This window comes from Danio rerio, chromosome 17, assembly GCF_049306965.1.
Source record: "Danio rerio strain Tuebingen ecotype United States chromosome 17, GRCz12tu, whole genome shotgun sequence".
In the NCBI taxonomy this organism is placed as follows: Eukaryota; Metazoa; Chordata; class Actinopteri; order Cypriniformes; family Danionidae; genus Danio; species Danio rerio.
Window position 1 is genome coordinate 3755001 of NC_133192.1, and position 26306 is coordinate 3781306.

At 38.3% G+C, this 26306-nt stretch overlaps 1 protein-coding gene across 3 annotated transcripts in view; it reads left to right on the forward strand.

The window, feature by feature from the left end:
* Positions 1 to 26306, forward strand: part of kcnk10b (potassium channel, subfamily K, member 10b) — a 39891-nt gene that overhangs the window by 4585 nt on the left and 9000 nt on the right. For 2 of the 3 annotated variants that reach the window (XM_005169783.6, XM_017351661.4), the window contains exons 2-5: positions 2850 to 3256; positions 20320 to 20437; positions 24636 to 24796; positions 25063 to 25255. In XM_005169783.6, the coding sequence (XP_005169840.1) occupies positions 2850 to 3256; positions 20320 to 20437; positions 24636 to 24796; positions 25063 to 25255 (879 nt within the window). Of the gene's footprint in view, positions 1 to 2843; positions 3257 to 20319; positions 20438 to 24635; positions 24797 to 25062; positions 25256 to 26306 lie in introns of those variants that run through there. The other variant, NM_001161399.1, reaches the window with a different exon arrangement.

Here is a 26306-nt window from a genome sequence, read left to right on the forward strand (position 1 = left end):
AACTAGGCAGGTTAGGGCAATTAGGCAAGTTATTGTGTAACGATTGTTTGTTCTGTTGACTACTGAAACAAATGTAGCTTAAATGGGCTCATAATTTTGACCTTAAAATGGTGTTTAAAAAAATAAAAACTGCTTTTATTCTAGCCAAAATACAACAAATAAGACTTTTTCCAGAAGAAAAAATATTATCAGACATACTGTGAAAATTTCCTTGCTCTGCTAAACAACATTTGGGAGATATTTAAAAAATATATAAATTCAAAGGGGGACTAATAATTCTGACTTCAACCATAATCATTTGGCAGGCGGGCGTTTTCATCTAATTTGACTTACAGTAGATATAAAATAAATAAAAAGTGAGCAACAAAATGTCTCGTTTAGTCTAATGCAGTAGGCTACAGCATGTGTTTTTATATACAGTAGGTATAGTCTATAAATTAAAAAAAAAAATAGGTAAAATAAAAGTAAATAGAATTGCTGCATCGTGTCTTAGTGGGTCAAGGTTTTTATATAACAAACAAGCAAACCAAAAATCTAATTTATGGAATAGAAGTAGAAATAATGTGTGTGCAGAAAGTTTTGAGAGTTTTGAGTTTAAGGATTCATTAATTTATTCATTAATAATTTGTCTGCTCTGCTAAAAAATCCAGCTTAAACCAGCCTAGGCTGGTTGGCTGGTTTTAGATGGTCGACCAGGCTGGTTTTAGAGGGGTTTTGGCCACTTCCAGGCTGGTTTCCAGCCATTTCCAGCCTGGTCTTAGCTGGTCAGGCTGGAAAATGACCAGCTAAATCCAGCTAAAACCAGCTTGACCAGCCTGGTTTAAGCTGGACATAGCTGGTTTTGGCTGGGCTCCCAGCCTGCTAGGCTGGTCAAGCTGGTTTAAGCTGGTCATCTCCCAGCCTAACCAGCTAAGACCAGGCTGGAAATGGCTGGAAACCAGCCTGGAAATGGCCAAAACCCCTCTAAAACCAGCCTGGTTGACCAGCTAAAACCAGCCAACCAGCCTAGGCTGGTTTAAGCTGGATTTTTCAGCAGGGTGGTAGTCTACATGGTACAATAAACAATATAGTTACAATAAAATATTCGCAGTCAGATAATTACATGAAAAGGGTTGCGTAGTGGTGACAATAGCAGCAGAGGTGGCCTGAGATTCAAAAGATTTCCCGGCCTGTATTGTTGTCCCAGTCTACCCCTGACTGTAAGAATATCTGTTAATTAGTCATTTCTGTATTTTCTGATTCACAAGTGTTTTATTTACGGTTGTGAATTGCATGATGGGATGTTGATCTCTGCTCTGTTCACTTTGATGTTAAAAATTCAACTCTACAGTTTAACAAAGTTACTTTAATTCACATTTTAGTGAATAATATAATGTATAAGTAATCATATATAGAGAAATAAGTGTGTAGAATAACAGAAAATGTGCTGCAGTTTATTACGAGGTGTTTGTAGTGTGATATGCAACACCAAACCGCAATATAGCACTGCAAACTATTAACCCATAAGAACCCGGATCGATTCCTTCTTATAGGAAAATTATGGGGCATATAATACAGACATGGCGAGACAGTGGCTCAGTAGGTAGTGCTGTTGCCTCACAGCAAGAAGGTCGCTGGGTCACTGGTTCGAACCTCGGCTCAGTTGGCGTTTCTGTGTGGAGTTTGTATGTTTTCCTTGTGTTCGCGTGGGTTTCCTCCGGGTGCTCCGGTTTCCCCCACAGTCCAAAGACATACAGTACAGGTGAATTGGGTAGGCTAAATTGTCCGGAGTGTGTGAATGTGTGTGAGGATGTTACCCAGAGATGGGTTGTGGCTGGAAGGGCATCCGCTGCGTAAAAACTTGCTGAATAAGTTGGCGGTTCATCCCGCTGTGGCAACCCCGGATTAATAAAGGGACTAAGCCGACAAGAAAATGAATGAATGAATGAATATAATACAGACCAAATGGACCCCCACACATAGTCAAATAAATAAATAAACATTGCGACTGCTGAGAGTGCAAGCAGCAATATGGACACTGGCCCTCGCAGCCAAAAAACTAACCGGCCTACCGGGAATTCTCCCGGTCCTCCTGATTAGCCAATCCGGGCCTGCTTTCTAGATATACTAGAATCTTCCAGACAGGTGTGTTGAAGCATGTTGACGCTAAACTAAGAAGGACACCGGCTCTCCAGGATTAAGTTTGGGTACTCTTGCGTTAGTTTTAGGGATATTTCAACACAATCTCACGGCAATTCGTAACTTTTTGATTTAGTGGCTAATTCGTATGAATTCGTACGATCTAATTCGTACAATTTAGTACGATTTGCTCATCCCCCAATGACGGTTGGGGTTAGGGGTGGGGTTAGGTGCCACACCTCCTTGTTAAAATCGTATCATTTCGTACGACTGAAATCGTACGAATTCGTACGAATTAGCCACTAAACTGGCAAAACGTAAAATACTTACGTTTTCTCGTGAGATCAGGCTGATTTAGCTTGTGTGCTCCAAAACAGTGACAAAATTTGCATTTGGAAAATATAAACCTGACACAAACATCCAAAGCTTGCAGTTTGTCTCTTCCGCCTAAATGGATCAACGATTTTTCTCACGTCACGTCTGACCATATCTGACATGCCCCGCCCCCTTCTTCTCATTTGCATTTCATTTGATGCACTTGAGCTCAACCACTCACACTGGCAAAGCTTTGATAAAAACAAAACGCTATTGGCTGTTTTTTAAAAGGGGAGGAGCTAATCTATGTCCCGTCCTCTCTTCATGTTGAATAAAAAAATGCACATTTCAGAGCACTTTGTGAGACCTTTAATTATTATAATCCACCCAGTTCTGATCATCTCCGTCTCTTTCAGTGGCCGTTCAGACCAACATGGTCCCGCAGAAGAAGCCGCAGTCGGGTGCAGTCCAGTCCAGTCTGGTCCAGGCCAGTGTTTCGGCCATGCAGAACCCGATGGGCTGCGAGCTGAAAAACGGTCACTGTCTACTACCACGACTGTCAATCTCATCCCGATCGGCCAGCGTCCTCACCGGCATGGATTCTGGAGCGGACGGATCGGCTCTGCACTCCGTCATGAAGTGGAAAACGGTGCTGGCTGTGTTTGTGGTGGTGCTATCGTATTTAGTGTGCGGAGGTCTAGCGTTTCAGGCACTCGAACAGCCCTTCGAGAGCATCCAGAAAGACTCCATCACCCAGAAGAAAGCCCAGTTTCTCCAGAAAAACCCCTGCGTCTCTCATGCCGACCTCGAGGCGCTTATTAAGGTGAGATGTGGAGGACACAAGACATGCGGTACAGGTGAATTGGGTAGGCTAAATTGTCCGAAGTGTATGAGTGAGTGTGTGTGGATGTTTCCCAGAGATGGATTGCGGCTGGAAGGGCATCCGCTGCGTAAAAAAAAGCTGGATAAATTGGCGGTTCATTCCGCTGTGGCGACCCCGAATTAATAAAGGGACTGAGCCGAAAAGAAAATGAATAATGAATGAAATTATATTAGCTTACTACTAACCTGTGGAAAGATTATCATCAAAATACTGAACTCCTTTTTTTAGGGTTTGGGGCTTGTAACTATGTTTACATGGTTATCAGTAATCTAATAATTTGCCTTAATCTGAATGATTTACATGCGCGTGACTGAAAACTACATTTGAAACTACTAGGTCTTACATCTGTTCTTTGGTACTTGCCGACTGTTTGTAAATTCAAGACTGCATTTCCTAACGTAAAACTATGTACACTAGATTTGTGATTAATTATGAGTTGCGTCCCAAATGGCACACTATACACTATGCACTCATGCACTATGTACTTATGCACTTGCAAACTCAACAGGATAGTTTATGTATGTAGTGGCGTCCCAAATGGAGCACTAATAATTTTTACTAAGAGGAAATTCAAACCGTTTCCTTGATGACGTTTGACAGTTGCCAAATCAGTGAAAAAACGACAGAATTATCAAATAATACCTGCCATGAGTATAACTGCATTCACCATCAGGAAGCGCTATAATCACTCTCATAGGAGAATTTTGCTTTCTCCATCCAAAATAAATAAAGTTATTCAACATGTGCGTCCGATAGCTCCGCCCCTTCCGCTACCAGAGATGTATAGTAACGAAGTAGAACTACTTCACTACTGTACTTAAGTACTAAAAGGCAGTATCTGTACTTTACTGGAGTATAATTTTTTTCTCCTACTTCCACTTTTACTTAAGTACATATTTTCCATGAGCTTAATACTTTTACTCCGATAGATTTTTTATGTGCTGCATCGTTACTCGTTACTATGGGTGTCAAAATGATTGAAATCAGTTCAGAAATAATAGGTCATAACCGGTGATTACGTGATGACGTCATTTATCTCCTATGCGCGATGTCGCAATACTATGGCGAAGGACGGAGGCGCGAGGGTGAGAGAAGGCGGCACAGCACTCCAGTCGCTAGTTTACTGTTAGGGAGAAATGTTGTAAAACTTCACCTCTGCCTATCTCTCGCTCTCTCACTTTGGACATTTGACCCGCTGGCCAGTTTGTAAGGTAACTTTTCCTCTCTTCTCAGCTGTTGAAGCTGAGAATCCAGACATGAGCGTGCCTCATGTGCAATTAAGTTTTCTCCACTGTGTCTTTTACCCGTGATAATCGCGTATTTTTCCCGCCATGGGTGAACAGCGCTTATATTTCTAAAGCCCTTTCTGTTGAGGACAATAACCAATCATAGCCGTGTAAGACCCGCCTGTCAGCGCTCAATAAGCAGGCGGGATAATATTGACATGAGTTTATTAGCTGTAAATGCTCGTGCTGTCTTCTGTGCATGAGTTTTGTTTGACACATCCAGAAAGAGTGTTTTCTTTGAGCAGGTCAAATTAAGGGCACAGTTAGTATATCTGACTGCTGTATTAAAGGACAAAATTTTTATTACAAAAAACCCTTTAACTGTCACACCAAGACAAAAGCAATATAATTTTTTTTGATTGCATTTCTTAACTCCTAATGTCGCTAGTTAACAAGATCAGTGCATTTTTATTCAACACATCACATTATTTCTAAAATATCAGCCTCTACCAAATGGCTGAGATGTTGGTTTATGGTAAAAGTACCAGAATTAAAAAATATACAACAGAAAAATATGAACTGTAAGACCAATTTCATTAAAAACATGATAAAAATAAATAACAATTATTATTAAATCATAGCCATAAGCCATAAAATATTTCAGATTTTCATTTAACACAGTAATATACACATTTTCCTGTTTTTTTTTTTACAATAAAATCAAAATCAAGTGAATTAGTGAAGCAGGATTTAGTTTGCTTGTTTAGTTTAGTTTCACGAGTGCTTCCAGAAGACAGAACTCCTGTTCATTGTGGTATTAACCAATCAAACTTCAAAACTCCCAAAGTGTGAGTGAATAATGTGTAAGAGAAAACAACAGTGTGTGTGTGTGTGTGTGTGTGTGTGTGTGTGTGTGTGTGTGTGTTTGTGTGTGTGTTTGTGTGTGTGTGTGTGTGTGTGTGTAAGAGAGAGTGTAAAAACAATTGCAACCTATGTAATGTCCCCACAATTCACAAAAATGTGTGTGTGTGAGAGAGAGATAGAGAGAGAACTGTGTGTGTGAGAGTGTATGAATGTGTGAGAGTGGGGAGAGAGTGTACATTTAGGTGTGTGCAGGGCAGTGTGTGTGTGTGTGTGTGTGTGTGAGAGAGAGAGAGAGAGAGAAAGCAAGAGAGTATGTATGTGAGTGAACATGCTGAATTATCTCATCAGTGAAGGCATTTTCTGGTAAAAGGGCCTGACGATGTGAGCTCTTGTACCTTAGAAACTATTTACAGAGAAAAACAGTATCATAAGCCATGTTTCTTTTCATTCTGCTTAAGTACCCCAAAAAAGATATTTAAAATAAACAAAACAATTAGTGTATTTTGACTGCTTTCTTTAATAACGACATTACACAATACTTGTACTTTTACTTTCAGTACTTGAGTAGTAAATTTTGAAATAAACTACTTGCAATACTTAAGTACAAAAAATGTTGAATACTTTTGTACTTCCACTTAAGTATGGTGCTTAAAGAGCACTTCTACTTCTACTCAAGTCACTTTTTGATAAAGCACTTGTACTTTTACTTAAGTATGGGTCTCTAGTACTTTATACATCTCTGTCCGCTACGCAAGCAAACCTGCGGTTGAGTGCGTGAAGTGTCCATCATTACACACTTCATTTTACCGGCTGAATGAGTGATCATCCGGATAATTAAAGTGCACTTATTATTTTTAGAGTTTTCAGTGTGAACACACTACTTACACTATTTATACTACAAAATGGTGTAGAATAGTGCAGAAGTATGCGATTTGGGACGCAGCTATGGCCTCTGCATAGCCGAGGACTTCCTATGTTAATAGTGTTTAAAATTGGTATTACCTGTGATAATTTGGGCGTCAACATCTGACGAATGCAGGGAACTAGGCTAATGTGCGCAGCACTGTCATAACAGAGAGAGCAAGTGCCCGAGGTAGCGAGTGCCCAAGAGAGCGAGTGCAATTGACACCTAGAACACGCAGAGAGAGGCCTCATATCTTCGCAGTCTGTCTGCCACCGATGGCTGATCTCGCTTCTCTGTGGCATTTTGACACAAAAACACATGTCCAAATTTAGGGGGGCCAGAGGAGGGGGGGCCAAGCTTGACACGGGGACTGGCGGAAGAGTGCTCTTTTAATGGAATTTGATATTGCACGTTAAATGGAAAGGTGTCTGTGGTCCTTTTAAGGTTATCAAAAATCACTGTTTACATGGTAGTCTAGACCCTTTATGAGAGTATTGTCTAAATCAGGGTTTTTCAAAGTCTTAGACAGTGGGCCTCCCTTTTGACACAACTTATCCATTGGCGCCCCCTCCTCCCAAACACGCACGCACACACATATAACTGTATTAGCGGGCTTGCCAAACAGAAGAGAATTCACAGCTATGGCCTTCTGGGTAAAAAAGGTTTTCTTATTTTTGATGTATTATTATTTTTTTACTTTGTTTAATTAAAACGTTTAAAAATAATAAAAAATACACATAATAATTAAACTTAATAATTATATTATTATTATTATATAATATTTTTCCCCCTGGGGAGGCGCGCCTCACACTTTAAAAACCCCTGGTCTAAATTATGTTAAAATTGGAGCATTGGTGTCCATGTACGTACAGTACTCATTGAAAGTGCCAGATCATGTCAGAGACACTGCAATCCTCTGCCTTTGAGCCCTCAAATGTGTCATTAAGTTTGTCGTGTTTCCCTCTTACGCGCAACTTTTGTAAAGCATCTGCTTCATGTCGCTGTGTCAGAATCCTTGCTTGTAAAACAGGCTTTAGAGCGGTTAGTTTAAGCAAATTTGATGAACGCGATCATGCGTGTTGAATCTGAAGAGAGTTGCTCTCGCTCACGAATGCACGAGTTGCATACGTCCATTCCCTAAGCAACAGGAACAAACGCCTGACATCATCTGTCCGTATTCCTTAAAGTTGTTTAAACATTTATTAAATGTTAAGAGATGGTGTGACAATGCGTGTACCTATGTGTGTCTTTGATGCACTCCTTGATGCTTTTTACATCCTTGAATTTCTGTAATTAGGCACAGAAACTCATATGCTGATTTGACAGCATATGAATTAAGATTGACATGCAATAGTTACAGGTTTCCAACATTTTTAAAAACAACTTATTTTGCTTTCAACAAAACAAAAGAAACTCAGGTTTGTGTCAAGTGAAGGGTTAATAAATGATGAGGGAATGTAGAGTTTTGGGTGAACTGTCCCTTTAATAAAGCATAGATGATTTGGAGCACAGCTCATGCTAAAGCAGGCGTCTTCACGATACTCTCAGTGCTGCGTGTCTACAGACGGATCTTTTTCCAGCTCTGGTGGGCGTCAGAAACATCTCTCTCTCTCTCTCTCTTCTGCTGACGCTTTAATTGATCAGTAAATGTCATTGAAGACAGACACACAGTCCTCAGGCTTGATCTGAAGCTGTCCTCAGGCCGATCAGTGTTGAACACGATAAAACACACAGCGCTGTTTCTTACGTAACGCTCAAATATAGAAAGAAGATGCGCTGCCATTAATTAAAACCCTGCATTGATTTCTCACAGCACATCCTACATAATCAGCCAGGGAATTACTGGAGGAGATGGAGACGTGTCCTGGGTTATATAACGCAGTGTGTGTAGAGTATAATGTATATGTTGTTGTTCACCGTCAGGGCATAAACAACCTTAAGTAAAGTCTTAGCATGTATAATCAAGAGTTATAATACGGTCAGTCTCAGAACTAAGCAAGACTCAGAGATGGAGTGTTTCCATGTAAATGAGTGTCCAGGGATTGATAAACACAATGGAAGCAGATGGCCACGAACAATGAAACGTTCACTGCAGATTTGGTGCATGCTGGATATTGTTTACATGCAGCGTTTCAAACAGTAGTATAGTCACTAATTAAGACTAAATTCATTATTAAATTAAAATGTAATTAATTAGGCGATGCAGTGGCGCAGTAGGTAGTGCTGTCGCCTCACAGCAAGAAGGTCGCTGGTACGATCCTCGGCTCAGTTGGCGTTTCTGTGTGGAGTTTGCATGTTCTCCCTGCGTTCACGTGGGTTTCCTCCGGGTGCTTCAGTTCCTCCCACAGTACAAAGACATGCAGTACAGGTGAATTGGGTAGGCTAAATTGTCCGTATTGTGTGAATGAGTGTTTATGGATGTTTCCCAGGGATGGGTTGCCGCTGGTAGGGCATCCGCTGCGTAAAAAACGTCCTGGATAAGTTGGCGGTTCATTCTGCTGTGGCGACCCCGGATTAATAAAGGGACTAAGCCGACAAAATGAATGAATGAATGTAATTAATCAATTAATTAAAGGGCATCACGGTGGCACAATGGGGAGCACGATTGCCTTACTGCAAGAAGGGGAATTAAATTGGCCATAGTGTATGTGTGTTAATGCAAGAGTGTTTGGATGTTTCCTAGTGTTGGGTTGCGGCTGGAAGGGCATCCGCTGCGTAAAAGATATGCTGGATAAGTTGGCGGGTTATTCCACTGTGGCGATCCCTAACTAATAAATGGACCTAAAGAAAATGAATTAATAAATAATTAATTAAAATTAAATAAACGTGCACTGGCGACACGGTGGCTCAGTGGTTAGCACTGTGGTCTCACAGCAAGAAGGTCACTGGTTCGAGTTCCGGCTATTTCTGTGTGGAGGATTTTTTATTTAAATGCATGATTTGTAATTGCATTTAAATCTAAATTATTGAAAAAAAAATTTAATTTAAACAAGTATTTTAAATATTAAATTAGTCTATTACATTTGGTCGTTTATTAAAGCATTTAACAACTTGCTATAGCTAATGTTAATAAATATATAGAGTATTAAATAATGAAACAGTATTGTGATTGAGTATTTTAATAATCGTTTTTTTATTATTATCATTCATAATATTTAAATAATGGATAAATAATATAGTATTGGGGTGGCATGGTGGCTCAGTGGTCAGCACTGTGGTCTCACAGCAAGAAGGTTGCTGGTTCGAGTCTCGGCTGGGTCAGTTGGCATTTCTGTGTGGAGTTTGCATGTTCTCCCTGTGTTGTTTCCTCCGGGTGCTTCGGTTTCCCTCACATTCCAAACATATGCACTATAGAGGAATTGGATGAACATAAGTGAGTGAGTGTGTTGTTGTGTGTCTGTGTGTGTGTAAATGAGTGTGTATGGATGTTTCCAAGTGCTGGGTTGCAGCTGGAAGGGCATCCGCTGTGTAAAACATGCTGGAATAGTTGGCGGTTCATTCCACTTTGGCAACCACTGAGCAATAAAGTAATATGAATGAATGAATGATAAATGTTCAAAGTAATGAGTTACTGTTGCCTTTCTATCAGCTGGAGCCAGTCTGGCCATTCTCCTCTGACCTCTGGCATCACTGAGGCATTTGCGCCCACAGAACTGCCGCTCACTGGATATTTCCTCTTTGTCAGACCATTCTCTGTAAACCCTGGAGATGGTTGTGCAAGAAAATCCCAGTAGATCACCAAATACTTAGACCAGCCTGAGTTCTGACCACCATGTCATGCAGGCACATGCCCCACCACTCCTTTTCCCCCGCTCTTCAGTGCGCGACAACTACATAACCCCACCCACCCCCCCACTCCCCAGCTATTTAGCTTGCAACAACCACCACCATTGTGAATTAGCTGATTACAAATCTGTGTTAATAAGCAGTTGAACACTAATAAAATACCTAATAAAGTGGCCGGTGAGTGTATTGAGTCAGCCTTAATGACTGAAATGAAATACAATGTTTCTACGACAACCTGGGGTAGTTGAAATATATATATTAAAATGATTGTAAAAGTGGTCTGACATTGATTATAAATGGTCGGATTAGTTGAGATTTTTTTGGCTTCAAATGGAAAAATGTGTTTTACAAGTGCTGTTTCAAATGTTTTATTGTGAACTGTATATTGTATATCTAATTTATATATAATTCAGTTTTATTTTAATCATAATTTCATTTAATTAGTAAGACCTGTAGTAAATACTGTTTTATTAACTTTTACTTGACTTTTTGCTTGAATAGAGATGGTTGAATGTGTAGACAAATGCTAAAATCTTTGTTTTATGTTGACCATTTTATTGAAAATTGACCAGAAACTGTAATATTAATATCAAATGCTGCAGTTTTGCTCATAATGATGATTCAATTTAACTAGTAAAATTAGCAAATGCTGTTTTACTTGCGCTTTAAGTGCTAATATTGGCTTCAAGAGCTTTTACTTGACTTTTCAATGGTAAATGCGGTTTTACCCTGACTAAAATTGGTAAAATTAGTTGCAGATTCAGTTTTTCATCAACTTTAAGCTGTAAAAATCGTTTTAAATCTTGTTTTATTAAGACTTTAAATGGTCAAATTTGTTGCAAATGTTGTTTTACTTGAATTGAAAGTGCTAATATTGGCTTCAAGAGCTTTTACTTGACTTTTCAATGGTAAATGCGTGCTTTAGCTGATTACATATGTGTTAATAAGCAGTTGAACACTAATAAAATATCTAATAAAGTGGCCGGTGAGTGTATTGAGTCAGCCTTAATGACTGAAATGAAATACACTGTTTCTACGACAACCTGGGGTAGTTGAAATATAATTCGTTATTAGTGGGCGGAGTTACAGAGATCAAAGCAAAGACAGACATTCCGAAATGGAACGCACATTCTAAAGCAGAATATCTGACTTCAGCATTGTTTTTTCAGACAAACAAGAGTGTTCAGCTAGCATGTTTCTACAATATCTATCTACAAACATATTATAGTGTTTTTAATGGTTTAGAAGAGTCAAAAACTGACATAATGCACCTATAAATCTTTTAATAAATAATTTCTGGACACATGCTCATGGGATCTTTCTGACCTAGTTAACTGTGACTTGAATCAAACCTGACTATCCCACACACACACATTTGTACAGCTATCCTAAAGAGGACGTCCTATAGATGTAATGATTTTTACACTGTACAGACTGCATATTCTATATCACTAACCCAACCCTCACAAGTAACAATCTGCATTTCTACTTTTTCCAAACACTTCATTCTGTGTGATTTATGAACCATTTTCCTTAGACCAAACAAACAAAAAATGTCCCCATAAGGTCAAAAATTACTGGTATTGCTTCATTTGTGGGGACACTTGATCCCCACAATGTAAAGAAGGTACAGACACACACACAAACGCACACACACTGTTCATCCGTCTTCATTTCTTTCTTGTTCACGTCATCAAGCCTCTTTTGTGACTCAAACTGGGCTCTTCTTCTAGTAATTAAGCTCACGCCACACAAAAATCAATGCTTCATTTCCAGCCAGGACAGTTGAAACAAACCCTCGGTGTGTGTTTTCAGAGACCAGACTCAGAGATAATCAATTATTTATTGTTCGGCCCACTAAAGGCCGAGTCTCTGGAGAGAAAAGCCCTGCTGGAGCCTTCAGATGTCCAGCAGAAGAAAAAAACACTGCAAATGAGGCCACTTTATCTGCAATTATACTCATTATTTATTTTTATTTACCATTTATTTTTATTTTAGTGCACTTTATTGTATAGTTTTAAAGGTGTGGGGGGAAATCATATTTTGTCTTTTAGTATATGTATTTATTATTTTTAGATATTCTCTGTAACTGTAAATCATAGATTGTTTTTATTTAAATCTCCAAAAAGTTAGCAAGTGTCATATTTTGTCATTTTTACCTGTTATTATTTGTGCTTATTTTTATTTTATTAATATTTATTATATATGCTATTTAATTCTGTAAATCACTGTCAATAAATCTACATTTTAAATGCAACTGTTTATTAAACCCCTAAAAAAGTGTTTTTAATTTCATATTGCTTAATTTTTTATTGCATTGTATTATTATTAGTTTATTATTTATTATTAATATTTTACTATATTTTATATACTCTGTAAGTTATAGTCAGAAAAAAAATATATATATATATTTTAAGTGCAACTTTTTATTTAACCCCCCATTTTTTTATTACGTATTATATTTTGTCTATTTTATTACCATTTGTTGTTATTTTATTAGAATTAGTGTGATAGGCTATTTAATTCTGTAAATCGTTGTCAATAAACGGTTGCATTTAATATTTTATATGCAACTGTTTATTGAACCTCCCCCAGTGATGGGTTGCAGCTGGAAGGGCATCCGCTGTGTAAAAACTTGCTAGATAAATTTGCGGTTCATTCCACTGTGGCGACCCTGGATTAATAAAGGGACTAAGCCGACAAGAAAATGAATGAATGAATGAATGAATGAATGCTTATTGAACCACCAAAATAGTGCATATGTGGTTTTATTAAGTTTCATGTTTTTTTAATTGCTGTTTATTTTTATCATTATTTATTTTTTACTATATATTTTTATATGTTTAACTGTAAATTCTAGTCAGGAAAATATATTTTTACATGCAACTTTTTTATGTAAGCACCTCCCACCCCCCAGTTTTTAAAGTATAATATTTTGTCTTATTTCTTGCTATTATTTCTTTTTATTAGAATTAGTTTCATTTGTTCTTTAATTCTGCAAAATCATAGCCAGAATATATGTATATTATTAAATGCAACTTTTTAATTTGACCTTTCCAATTATATTTGCTTTCATTACTTTTTATCATCATTTTAATTTTATTAACATTTGTTTTATAGACTCTTTAATTCTTATCCCTCAACAACAGTTTATTATAATAACAATTGACAGTTTGCATATATATATTATTAATATATAATTTGCATATATATATATAATTATTATTATTATAATTCTGCAAAATCACAGCCAGAAAAATATATTTATCAAATGCAACTTTTTAATTTAACCTTTCAAATAGTTTGCATGTGTATTTTTGTTGAAAATTATATTTGCTTGTATTATTATTCATCATTATTTTAATTGTATTAATATTTATTTTATAGACACTTTAAATCCATCAGAAATATCTATTTTTCTATATCTATCTACAGTATAATAAATTGACATAATAATAAATTTGCATATCTACAGTTTTTAATGGAACAGTTTTTTAAAATTAATAATATTTAACAGTTTGCAAATGCAATTTATATGCAAACTATTTATATATAATTATGCAAAATCATGACCAGAAAAAAGTAGTTTTGTTGAATATTATATTTAGTTGTATTATTTATCATGATTGAAATTTTATTAACATTTATTTTATAGACACTTTAACTCTGCAAATTTCTCAGAAATATAATTTTTTTAATGCAGTTTTCTGAAAATAACAAAAAATTAAAATAAATATGTTTTTAAATCAGCTTTTTAATTTAACGTTTTAAATAGTTTGCATGTGTTTTTTTTTTAAATATTCATATTAAAATTCATTTTATAAACTCTTTAAATCTGCAGATCATTAACTCTGCAAAACAACTGTTTATTAAATATATCTCTTCATTTATCATTTATTTATTTCCTGCATTAAGTGTCCACCTGTTGTCGGTGGTGTTTTTCTTGGCTGTCAGCACAACTGACTCAGAAATCTTCCCACCATGCAGGACACTTGGCGAGTCCTGTGGGAACAGATTTATTACTCAGAGAAAACATTTCTTGCTGACAACATGTTGTTTTATTTTGTTTATTCTCTCTGATTTCATCTGACACACTTATTGCAGTCGTTTTTATTAATTTCTACTCCTCTTTTCTGATAGCACATTATCTTCCATATTCACTATAAACAGTCAGATTAGTATCAGCTGCTGTTTTATTTTAGTTTTAAATAATAAAGCTAGTTGTAGTGCTGTTATACTTGACCTCAGATGGGTAATGCTGTTTTATATTTACTTTAAATGGTAAAAAGGTTTAATTTTTGTCTTATAATGGCAATTAAATTTAATTAATAAAAACTAGCAAGTGCTAATCTGCTTTTATTTGGCTTTTAAATTGTAGAAGTGGTCTGACATTGATTATAAATGGTCGGATTAGTTGAGATTTTTAGCTTCAGATGGAAAAATGTGTTTTACATGTGTTTTACAAGTGCTGTTTCAAATGTCTTATTGTGAACTGTATAATGTACAGTATATCTAATTTATATATAATTCAGTTTTATTTTAATCATAATTTCATTTAATTACTAAGACCTGTAGTAAATACTGTTTTATTAACTTTTACTTGACTTTTTGCTTGAATAGAGATGGTTAAATGTGTAGAGAAATGCTAAAATCTTTGTTTTATGTTGACCATTTTATTGAAAATTGACCAGAAACTGTAATATTAATATAAAATGCTGCAGTTTTGCTCATAATGATTATTCAGTTTATTTAGTAAAATGAGCAAATGCTGTTTTACTTGCGCTTTAAGTGCTAATATTGGCTTCAAGAGCTTTTACTTGACTTTTCAATGGTAAATGCTGTTTTACCTCGTCTACAAATGGTAAAATTAGTTGCAGATTCAGTTTTTCGTCGACTTTAAGCTGGAAAAATCGTTTTAAATCTTGTTTTATTAAGACTTTAAATGGTCAGATTTGTTGCAAATGCTGTTTTACTTGAATTGTAAGTGCTAATATTGGCTTCAAGAGCTTTTACTTGACTTTTCAATGGTAAATGTGGTTTTACCTCATTTACAAATTATTTGCAGATTCAGTTTTTTATTGACTTTTAAGCTGTAAAAATGGTTTTAAATCTTGTTTATCATGAATTTTAATGGTCATATTTTTTGCAAATGTTGTTTTACTTGAGCTTAAAGTGCTAATATTGGCTTCAAGAGCTTTTAACTGACTTTTCAATGGTAAATGCGGTTTTACCCTGACTAAAATTATTGCAGATTCAGTTTTTCATTGACTTTAAGCTGGAAATTTGCTTTTAAATCTTGTTTATCACGACTTTAAATGGTCAAAATATGTTGCAAATGCTGTTTTACTTGCGCTTTAAATGCTAATATTAGCTTCAAGAGCTTTTACTTGACTTTTTTTAACGGTAAATGCTGTTTTACCCTGACTAAAATTGGTAAAATTAGTTGCAGTCAGTTTTACATTGATTTTAAGCTGTAAATTTGCTTTTAAATCTTGTTAATCAAAACTTTAAATGGTCAAATTTGTTGCAAATTATGTTTGACTTGAGTTTTATGTGCTAATATTAGCTTCAAAAGCTTTTACTTGTCTTTTTAAATGTAAATGCTGTTTTACCTCGACTAGAATTTATAAAATCAGTTGCAGATTCAGTTTTTCATCAACTTTAAGCTGTAAAAATCGTTTTAAATCTTGTTTTATTAAGACTTTAAATGGTCAAATTTGTTGCAAATGCTGTTTTACTTGAATTGTAAGTGCTAATATTGGCTTCAAGAGCTTTTACTTGACTTTTCAACGGTAAATGCGGTTTTACCTCGTCTACAAATGGTAAAATTAGTTGCAGAATCAGTTTTTTTTATCAATATTAAGCTGTAAAAAAAGGTTTTAAATCTTGTTTATCATGACTTTAAATGGTCATATTTGTTGCAAATGTTGTTTTACTTGAGCTTAAGGTGCTAATATTGGCTTCAAGAGCTTTTGATTGACTTTTCAATGGTAAATGCGGTTTTACCCTGACTAAAACTGGTAAAATTAGTTGCAGATTCAGTTTTTCATTGACTTTAAACTGTAAATTTGCTTTTAAATCTTGTTTTATCATGACTTTAAATGGTCAGAGTTGTAGCAAATGCTGTTTTACTTGCGTTTTAAGTGCTAAAATTAACTTCAAGAGCTTTTACTTGTCTTTCCAATGGTAAATGCGGTTTTACCCTGACTAAAATTGGCAAAATTACTGCAGATTCAGTTTTTAATTGACTTTAAGCTGTAAATTTGCTTTTAAATCTTGTTTATCATGACTTTATATGGTCAAAATATGTTGCAAATGCTGTTTTACTTGCGCTTTAAATGCTAATATTAGCTTCAAGAGCTTTTACTTGACTTTTTCAGTTGGAAAATGCGGTTTTACCCTGACTAAAATTGGTAAAATTAGTTGCAGATTCAGTTTTTCATTGACTTTAAGCTGTAAAATATGTTGTAAATCATATTCTATCAAGACTTAAGATGGTAAAAGCAGCTTTAAGTGCTGTAATACATTGTCTTTATGTGGTAATAATGATAATATGTTTTCTGGGAGAAAATTCTGCTGCAATATTTTTGTTCTGCTCAGGATTTGGCTTACAAACCGCATCAGCAAAGTCTGCTTGAACTGCACTGACCGATAAATTGACTAAATTTACTCAGCCTGATCCATTTACTACATCTGCCTTAAATAGTTTGAGAAGAGTCACAAAACCTGATCAGATTACCGACAGACGGAGCGCATTGATTTTTCAGTGGAGGATTTTCTGAGACAGAAACTCAAAGCATCATATCAGAAACACAGACATTTAATCCACAAGTCTGATCTGAATTATTATAGAAATCAAATCCTTGTTTACTAAGGGAGCTGTACCAAGCTGAAGACCAAAACCTCCATTAATATTTACAGTATTAACATTGTATGAACTGTTTTCAATATTCAATATTTTGATTCATTATTTATGCTTTTAAAATGCATTATTGGACGCCGATCTTTCCTCCAACAACGTTTGAGGTTGCAAAGTTTGATGTATTGACATTTTTATTAGTATGATGTGGTATTTTGTCTGGCTTGGTGTTGTAAATTGCAGCACAAAAACCTGGTAATAAACTGCCAATTCTACTGTTATGTTACAGATGAATTCTCTATATATTATTTCTTATTTTTTCAAACTACCAATGTCGCTATATATACAGCTGAAGTCAGAATTTTTCGCCCCCTGTTTGTTTTTCCCCCAATTTGTGTTTAACAGAGAAGATTTTTTCAACACTTTTCATGCTACTGGATTTTCACTACAATGCAGACAGAACAAAACATCTACTGTAAAAAAAAAACAACACAAAACAATGTAGAGGAAAAAAAAGAAGAAGCTCAGATTACTTAGAAAACAGTGTCAGGGTTCTGCCACTCTGGTCTTGTAAACTCTTGTTGTGGTGGCAGAGCTCGGACACTACCCGTGTCTGGTCCTGTTTCTGTCTCTGTGTGCGCGCGCGCCGTCGTGGGTGTACGCAAAGTGTGCGCGCTCCTGCTTGACGTGGCCGCGCGCGCGCTTTGCGTCCCTCAGACTGGTGCGCTCTTGTACTCATGTTTGTGTTTCGTCTGTCAGCAGCGTGGTGTTTCATTCCCAGCGTCTCAATCTTGTTGGTTTCAGTTTTGGTCGGCGCTGGGATGAAGCATGCATGCTGCATGTGTGAGTGCACGGTGAGTGTTTTCATTCATCGTGTGCTCGTGTCTTGCGTCTTTTGTCAAAGCACGTGGCTCTGTGTTTACATTGTGGTCACGTGCTTTTGTCGTGTGCTTCAGTGTTGTGTTTGTGTTGTCATGAACATGCGGTTAATGAGTTCTCTCATTGGCTGCATGTTCTTGTCCTGTGTATGTGAGCGCATGGCTTGTCTCTTCTCTGTCATGCGCTCTCCCGTCTGTTGTCTTGTCCCACCCACCTTGTTATCTTGTTTGTAATTATTATTTTCACCTGTCCGCCTGTCTGTTTATTGGTTTGTCTTTCCTATTTATTCTCCTAGTGTGCTCTGTTCTGTGCTGGTCCGTTGTTTATTGTTTCCTTTCCCTGTTGTGTGAGGTATGCTGATTCCGGTTCTACAACAGTGGTTTAGAGTTTTGTGTCTTGCCTAGTTCTAGACCAAGTCTAGTTTAGTATATAATATAATGTCGTGTTTTTCCCCACAAGGGGAGATTTGAGTTTTGTTTTTGTTTTATTTTTCAATAAATTCTTCATTCCCCGCATTTGGGTCCTCGCCTCCTCTTCATCACCCCCATACCCTGACAAACAGCACAACCCCATATTAAACAGATCAGAAAAAAAGCATAATAACATTGCTTGTTTTTTCAGATAACAATACAGTTACAATATTCCTTTCAGCTTGATAGGGCAAAGACCAGGTTCCAAACAATCCAAATATGGAGTCCAAACTTTAAAAAAAGTGGCGCAGGTAGTGCTGTCGCCTCACAGCAAGAAGGTCGCTGGGTCGCTGGTTTGAACCTCAGCTCAGTTGGCATTTCTGTGTGGAGTTTGCATGTTCTCCCTGCCTTCGCATGGGTTTCCTCCGGGTGCTCCGGTTTCCACCACAGTCCAAAGACATGCGGTACAGGTGAATAGGGTAGGGTAAATTGTCTATAGTGTATGAGTGTGTGTGTGAATGTGTGTGGATGTTTCCCAGAGATGGGTTGCAGCTGGAAGGGCATCTGCTGCGTAATAACTTGCTGGATAAGTTGGCGGTTCATTCTGCTGTGGTGACCCTGGATTAATAAAGGGACTAAGCCGACAAGAAAATGAATGAACTTTGAAAAAATGCTCTGTTTTTTGTGTAAAACATGGGTGAGATGTTCCAGAGGAATTAACTCAAAAGTTATCTTGTGCCAACCTTTAAGTGATGGGGCTTTATCAATAACACAATTAAGTAAAGTATTGTTTCTGGCAGCAAAGGTTAATATATGATACAGTTTCTTATTAGCTGATGAAGAAATGCGTCCATTAGGTATACCCAAAATCAATGAAACTGGGTCAAAATCTAATGGCATATTGAAGATATTTTCAAATTTTCCCCATTATCAAGGACCAGGGGCCTCATGTACGAAGACTTGCGTTGAAATCATACTAAAAAATTGCGTACGGACAAACTGTAAATGTGCGTACGCAGTAAAAAATTCAGATGTATGAAACACTACATATGCAGAATCCCACACATTCTCTTTGTACATCCAACACAATCTCACGGCAATTCGTAACTTTTTCATTTAGTGGCTAATTCGTATGAATTCGTAAGATCTAATTCGTACAATTTAGTACGATTTGCTTATCCCCCAATGATGGTTGGGGTTAGAGGTGGGGTCAGGTGCCACGCCTCCTTTTTAAAATCGTACCATTTCGTACGACTGAACTCGTACGAATTCGTACGAATTAGCCACTAAACTGGCAAAACGTAAAATACTTACGTTTTCTCGTGAGATCAGGCTGGTACATCCAACTTAACGTGAAACTGAGCGCAACATGCACGAGCGCAAAACCCCTCCCTGCCTCCTCCCCTGTATAAATATGCTAATGACTCTACGTTGGCAAAACCAATTGAAAAAGCAACGGCTAAAGCAAGCAAGAAGAGAAACTTCACAGAATGTGAATTGGAGGTGCTCCTGTCGGAGGTAGACCAGAGAAAAACTGTGTTATTTAGCAAGTTTGTCCTCGGGAATTAATAACAAAAGAAACAAATCGACTGGGAGAGTTTAGCTGACGCGGTTAATGCAGTGGGGTCTGAACATCGCGCTGTGAGGGAATTAAAAAAGAAATGGTCCAATGTAAAGGTGTAAAATTTTGTAGTGTCTACAGCAGCGTGAGTGGTGTAGCTCGTAAAGCGCATGGCAACATGTTTTGACAGGATCAATCATGAACCCGAATCCAGCGTCTGTTGAACTTATTTTTCTTTTTTTCCCCATTACATATCAGATATTGCCCACTCTTCATCACAAGGAACACAAGTAGGAATCATTAATAAGTGTGTATTATGTGAAGCGCATTTGAGCATCACATGTTATTTGCACATTTATTGAATGGAAATGTTTCTTATCCTTGTTGCAAACTACATTCTCGCCTCAAAAAGCTTCAAAACGCTTAAAAAGTACATGATGCTGTCCAACAGCTGCAATATTTGTCAAACTGTAGTTATAATTGCAGTACTTGACTTTTTTTGTTCTTTTCCCAGCATGCAGTAGAAGCGGTTAGCACTGGAGTGAGTCCTATTGGAGACGCGTCCTATAACTCCAGCCAGTGGGATCTCGGCAGCGCTTTCTTCTTCGCTGGAACCGTCATCACTACAATCGGTGAAGTATACTACAGTAAAGTACAGTAATGGTTTGTTTCCACTGACTGGTACAGTACGGTACAGGTCACCTTTATCAGGCTTGCTTTTCCATTACCAAGGGTACCCTTTTGGTGGGCGTGGTGTACGACATAAAGTTTAAGTCGACATTATGCTCGCTCGAGAAAATGTCTACAGTAAAGCTGTACGGGTCGCTCACATATCATACGAGAAGCACTTCTCACAAAATAGATGCTTTATACACTCAAATATTTCTGTATAAATGTTCATTACTAACTATTCTATGAACAGGAGTTGATTATAACTGCAGATCAATGACAGTGCGAAATAGTCTACTCTAACGTCTGTAATTATATAAAATAAATAAATAAATTAACAAATATCAACACGTACAGACACTTAAGCCGCCTTTCCACTGCACACGACATTTGGGCATGACTGTCGGATTACGCCCCCTTGTGGCAGTCACACAGAATTTTCAGTTCTGACGTGCACCATGGGAGAGAAGCTAAAGTAAAGTAAGTAAAAGAGTGCAAAAGCAAGAGCCTTTATTCTCTTCTGTTTACCATGGTTGAATGAATGAATGAATACTAGAAACTCATAGACCGCTAACATATTGGGGGGGATGTGGAGACAACATAAAACACATTTTTATTACTTACATTTATGAACTGAAATGTTTTTTGTTTATGATTTTTTCTAATTCAAAATATAACCAAAAAGCTAGTATTTCTCATCTCGCGCGCACAGACCTGCTTGTACAACACTGGATTACATTATATCCAGTGGGCCGGTCGCATACGGTCTAGTCGCAGGAGTTTAAATATTTCAACGCATCCGCAGCTCAAATCAGATCCGAATTTTCCGCTTACGGATATGATCGGAACTGCCCGCAGCTCCCGATCTACTCTCCATCGGAAATGAATGACTTCCGGACTGTCGCTTGTCTTGTGCAGTGGAAAGGAGGCTTTACAGTCTCTGATATGTTACAACTACAAAAAAACAACACACAGCATACATTTAGTCCTTATTTATGTTCAAAAACAACACAAAGTATAGCCCACAGTCAGTGAAAACCACTTATCTGTGTCTTCAGCAATCTTCAGCAGCACATGTAGCCTCTGTTACAGAGTCATTCTGAGTCCATATTAGTCCAAAAGATGATGATAATAGTTAAACATGGCAGTTTGTTCATGTTTGTTGAAGAAATAATATGCTCCTTTTTCAACCCAAGCTCATTCTTGAAACCTGCTGACATTTCTGGAGACAGCGATTTACGTGGCCGGAGGTACGTACGTGTGGGTGCTCCCGCGAAAACAAAACCCCGTACCTCCCGGGCGATTCTCGCAGTCCGCAGAAACATCCACTGGGCTACGTTTCCACAATGAGCCCGGGTTGTCCTTTTTTTCGCGCTTCACTCCCGCATTAAAATTTGACAGGTTCGTGTTTCAAAAGCACGTCAATAATCAAGCGCACGTTTTTATCATCAGCTCAAGAAGTTTGTTATTTTAGATATAGATGCACAGTGAGCGCAAGCAAGAAAGCGAAACTGCTCGCGCTTTATACTGGCTCGTCAAAAACTAGGGGGCACAGGGTAAATCTGCTCTTCTTCTTGGCTTTGTTTGTTTGTTTGTTGTTGTTGTTTGAGCCCAGATCGACCATGGCTCGTTATTATATGTATATATAATTCAGCTGTAATCTCTCGGCTGTGTATTTAAAACATGACGGCTCTTTTGTTTTCATTCTGGCTTTTTGCGTAAGCTCGTGACGTATCTCTGTAAACCAATAGCGTTCAGCTGCTTGTCTAGCTCCACCTTTTGGTAACCTTCTTGTGTTTGGTACCCTTTCAGAGAAGTGACAATAAAGTAGTATTGTCCGGTACACCGTTTGACAGTGGAAACGGCCATAAAAGTGTATCAAACCAAACCGTACCGTACCACTCAGTGGAAACAGGTCAAAATGCATCTTAAGATATATACACATACCTGCCCTGATGCCTAGCAACACTAGTAAAGAGTTTGGTGAACAAAAAGCAAGCAACACAACTAATGACCATCCTTAACACTGGTGATTGTACATATAAACTGCAAGACATTATTATTATCATCATTATATTATTATGGGGTTGGTCAGTTTGATTGCGTAATTTAATTTAGGACAACTAATGGCCATTTCTGTGTGGAGTTTGCATGTTCTTCCCGTGTTCAATTCAATTCGATTCAGCTTTATTTGTATAGCGCTTTTACAATGTAGATTGTGTCAAAGCAGCTTCACATAAATGGTCATAGTAACTGGATCAGTGTAGTTCAGTTTTTAGTGTTTAAGTTCAGTTCAGTTTAGTTCAGTTCAGTGTGGTTTAAAGTCATTACTGAGAGTCCAAACACTGAAGAGAAAATCCATCGATGCGTAGCTCTCGATAACACACCATGCAAACCAGTGGCGACAGCGGAGAGGGAAAAAAAAACTTCACTGATAGGAGAGTGAAGAAAAACCTTGAGAGAAACCAGACTCAGATGGGCACGACCATTTTAATTTCTCCGCTGGCCAAACGTCTTGTGTAGAGCTGCAGTCTCAGGAAGCTGGCCTCAGCGAAGACTCGTCTGTCCCTGGAGCGTCACTGGAATCAGTCTCATGCTCTCCACTCCCCCATGACCACCAGTGCAGCAGCAGCTCAGGATACGGCCTGGTCCAGGATATGGACACCTTGGGATCATCACGTCGCTGGTCTTGGATCCAATCAGTGACTCCGCATAATCAGAGGACCTCGGGATGAGTATCCCCAAGTGAAAATGGAGAAAAAAGAGAACAATTAGCGTAGCTGCTGTTCATAGTGTATATAAGCAAGATGCAGAAACCTGCATGGAGACCCGCTAAGTGATGAGTGTATGCTTTACTAAACAGATAGGTCTTTAATCTAGTTTTGAACTGAGAGAGTGTGTCTGAGCCTTGGACATTATTCCAGAGTTTAGGAGCCATAAAGGAGAAGGCTCGACCTCCTTTAGGGCACTTTGCTATTCTAGTTACCACCAGAAGCCCTGAGTCTTGAGATCTTAAAGAGCGAGTTGTATTGTAGCGAGACAGAAGGTTGGTTAGATAAACAGGAGCTCGATTATTTAGAGCTTTATAGGTGAGAAGTAATATTTAAAATTCAATGTGAAACTGAACAGGCAGCCAGTGTAAGGAGGATAAAATTGGGGTGATATGATCATATTTTCTAGACCTGGTCAGAACTCTGGCTGCGGCATTTTGTGCTAACTGAAGTTTGTGAATAGAGGATGCTGGGCAGCCAGCAAACAGAGCATTACAGTAATCCAGCCTAGAAGTCATAAAAGCATGGACTAGCTTTTCTGCATCTGAGATGGACAGCATACTTCGTAATTAAGCAATATTTCTCAGATGAAAGAAGGCAGTTTTTGTGACATGGCATATATGGTTTTCAAAAGTTAGATTGCTGTCTAATATGACACCCAGATCTTTTATAGTAGAGCTAAAGCTAACTTTGTATCCCTCTAATTGTAGATTGAGTTGCGAGATTTGCTGTGTACAGGATTTAGGCCCAATAAGTAACAATTCTGTTTTGTCTGAGTTTAAGAGAAGAACATTGTTGGTCATCCAGTCTTCAACATCTTTAATACACTCAGTTATCTCAGACAGTTCAGCCATCTCTTCAGGTTTAGTTGAAATATCTACTGTGTTGGCGTGGGTTTCCTCCGGGTGCTCCGGTTTTCCTCACAGTCCAAACACATGCGCTATATGGTAATTAAATAAGCTCAATTGGCCATAGTGTATGAGCGTGTATGTGAATGGGAGTGTGTATGGGTGTTTTCCAGTACCGGGTTGCAGCTGGAAGGACATCCGCTGCGTAAAACATATGATGGAATAGTTGGCGGTTCATTCCGCTGTGGTAACCCCTGACAGATATGGAACTAAGCCAAATGAAAATGAATGAATTGAAGCCTTTTTAAGGATCCGCGGACTCACTGACTCAATGTGCAGCACTGATCTTCATGCAACTAATCACAGAACACAGGCAACTTTCTGCACTGATGAGTTTGCATGTGTCTAAACTTCTGTTTCGTCCAGCGATCTGTAATTACTGCCAAGTCCTCTCGCTAGAAGCCTCCAATTGTCTGTGTCTCTATGCAGTTTTAATAGAGGGGAGTTAAATAAGCTGTTGTCTTGTTCGCCCACATGGACAGGCTATGGAAACATCGCTCCCAGCACTGAGGGCGGCAAGATTTTCTGCATCCTTTACGCCATATTTGGCATCCCTCTGTTCGGCTTCCTGTTGGCCGGGGTCGGGGATCAACTGGGCACGATGTTTATGAAGAGCATCCTGAGGGTGGAGAAAGTTTTCAGGGTGAGTCCACTGACTTATGACTGGTTTACTGATGACTGACAACTGCTTATTAGCAGACCCACACGCAATCTGTCACCTTTAATGCTATCTATTTTTTTTACTTGTACATATACACTCACCGGCCACTTTATTAGGTACACCTGTCCAAATAATATAATTAATGAATTGTTAGAAAATGTCTTATTTATGTTACGTTTATACATTTAATTCGTTGTTTATAAATGTCTAAATTACATTTGTATGAATTCTTCTGTCACTCTTTACAGCAAAAGCACAAGCAAATCAGTCAGACCAAAATCCGCGTGACCTCCACCATCCTCTTCATCATCGCCGGATGCATCGTTTTTGTCACCATCCCAGCGGTGTTTTTCAAGCACACAGAGGGATGGAGTACATTAGACGCCATTTACTTTGTCGTCATTACGCTCACGACCATCGGCATTGGAGATTATGTTGCAGGTAAGTCCACATTTCACCCAGTAAAATCAAGAGATTCAAGAACATACAGTATGTTCTTAAATTAACTTACCACATGACTGTGGAATGCTTGATTCTGATTGGCTTGTGTGCCGATATTTTCAGATAAATGCACAGGTAAAGTAGTTCCGGCAGGTTCTGAGCGCATTACAGCTCCAAAACACAACTGAAGGCTTTAGAGATGTGTGAGAAACTAGCGCTACACACAGGAGCAGTTTGAGGACAAAAACCTAAAATACAAAATCTGAACGGTGGAGCAGCTGTGGAGACCAGAGGAGAAGCAGAATTATTAGGGAAGGAGATGAAGGAAAATTAAAGGGGAGGTGCTATTAGGGAAGGGGAGGAGCTGATGATAAAGGGATGGGAGCTGCTGATAAAGTGGAGGAGCTGTGGGTGTAGGGGAGGAGCTGCTGATAAAGGGGTGGGGCTACTGGAAAAGGGGAGGAGCTGCTGATAAAGGGGTTTAACTACTGGCGAAGGGGAGGAGCTGCTGATGAAGGGGTTCAACTACTGGTGAAGGGGAGGAGCTGCTGATAAAGGGGTTCAACTACTGTCGAAAGGGAGGAGCTGCTGATAAAGGGGTTCAACTACTGGCGAAGGGGAGGAGCTGCTGATAAAGGGGAGAAGATGCTAGTGAAGGGGAGGAGTTGCTAATAAAGAGGCGGAGCTGATGAGGAAGAGTAGGAGCTGATGGGGAAGGGGGGAGCTGCTGATAAAGCAATGGAACTGCTGGTGAAGGGGAGGAGCTGCTGAAAAAGAGGTGGAGCTACTGGGAAAGGAGAGGAGCTGCTGATAAACGAGGGGAGCTGCTAGTAAACTGAACTGCAGGGGAAGGGGAGAAGCTGCTGATAAAGGGGTTCAACTACTGGCGAAGGGGAGGAGCTGCTGATAAACGGGTTTAACTACTGGCAAAGGGGAGGAGCTGCTGATAAAGGGGTTCAACTACTGGTGAAGGGGAGGAGCTACTGATAAAGGGGTTCAACTACTGGTGAAGGGGAGGAGCTGCTGATAAAGGGGTTCAACTACTGATGAA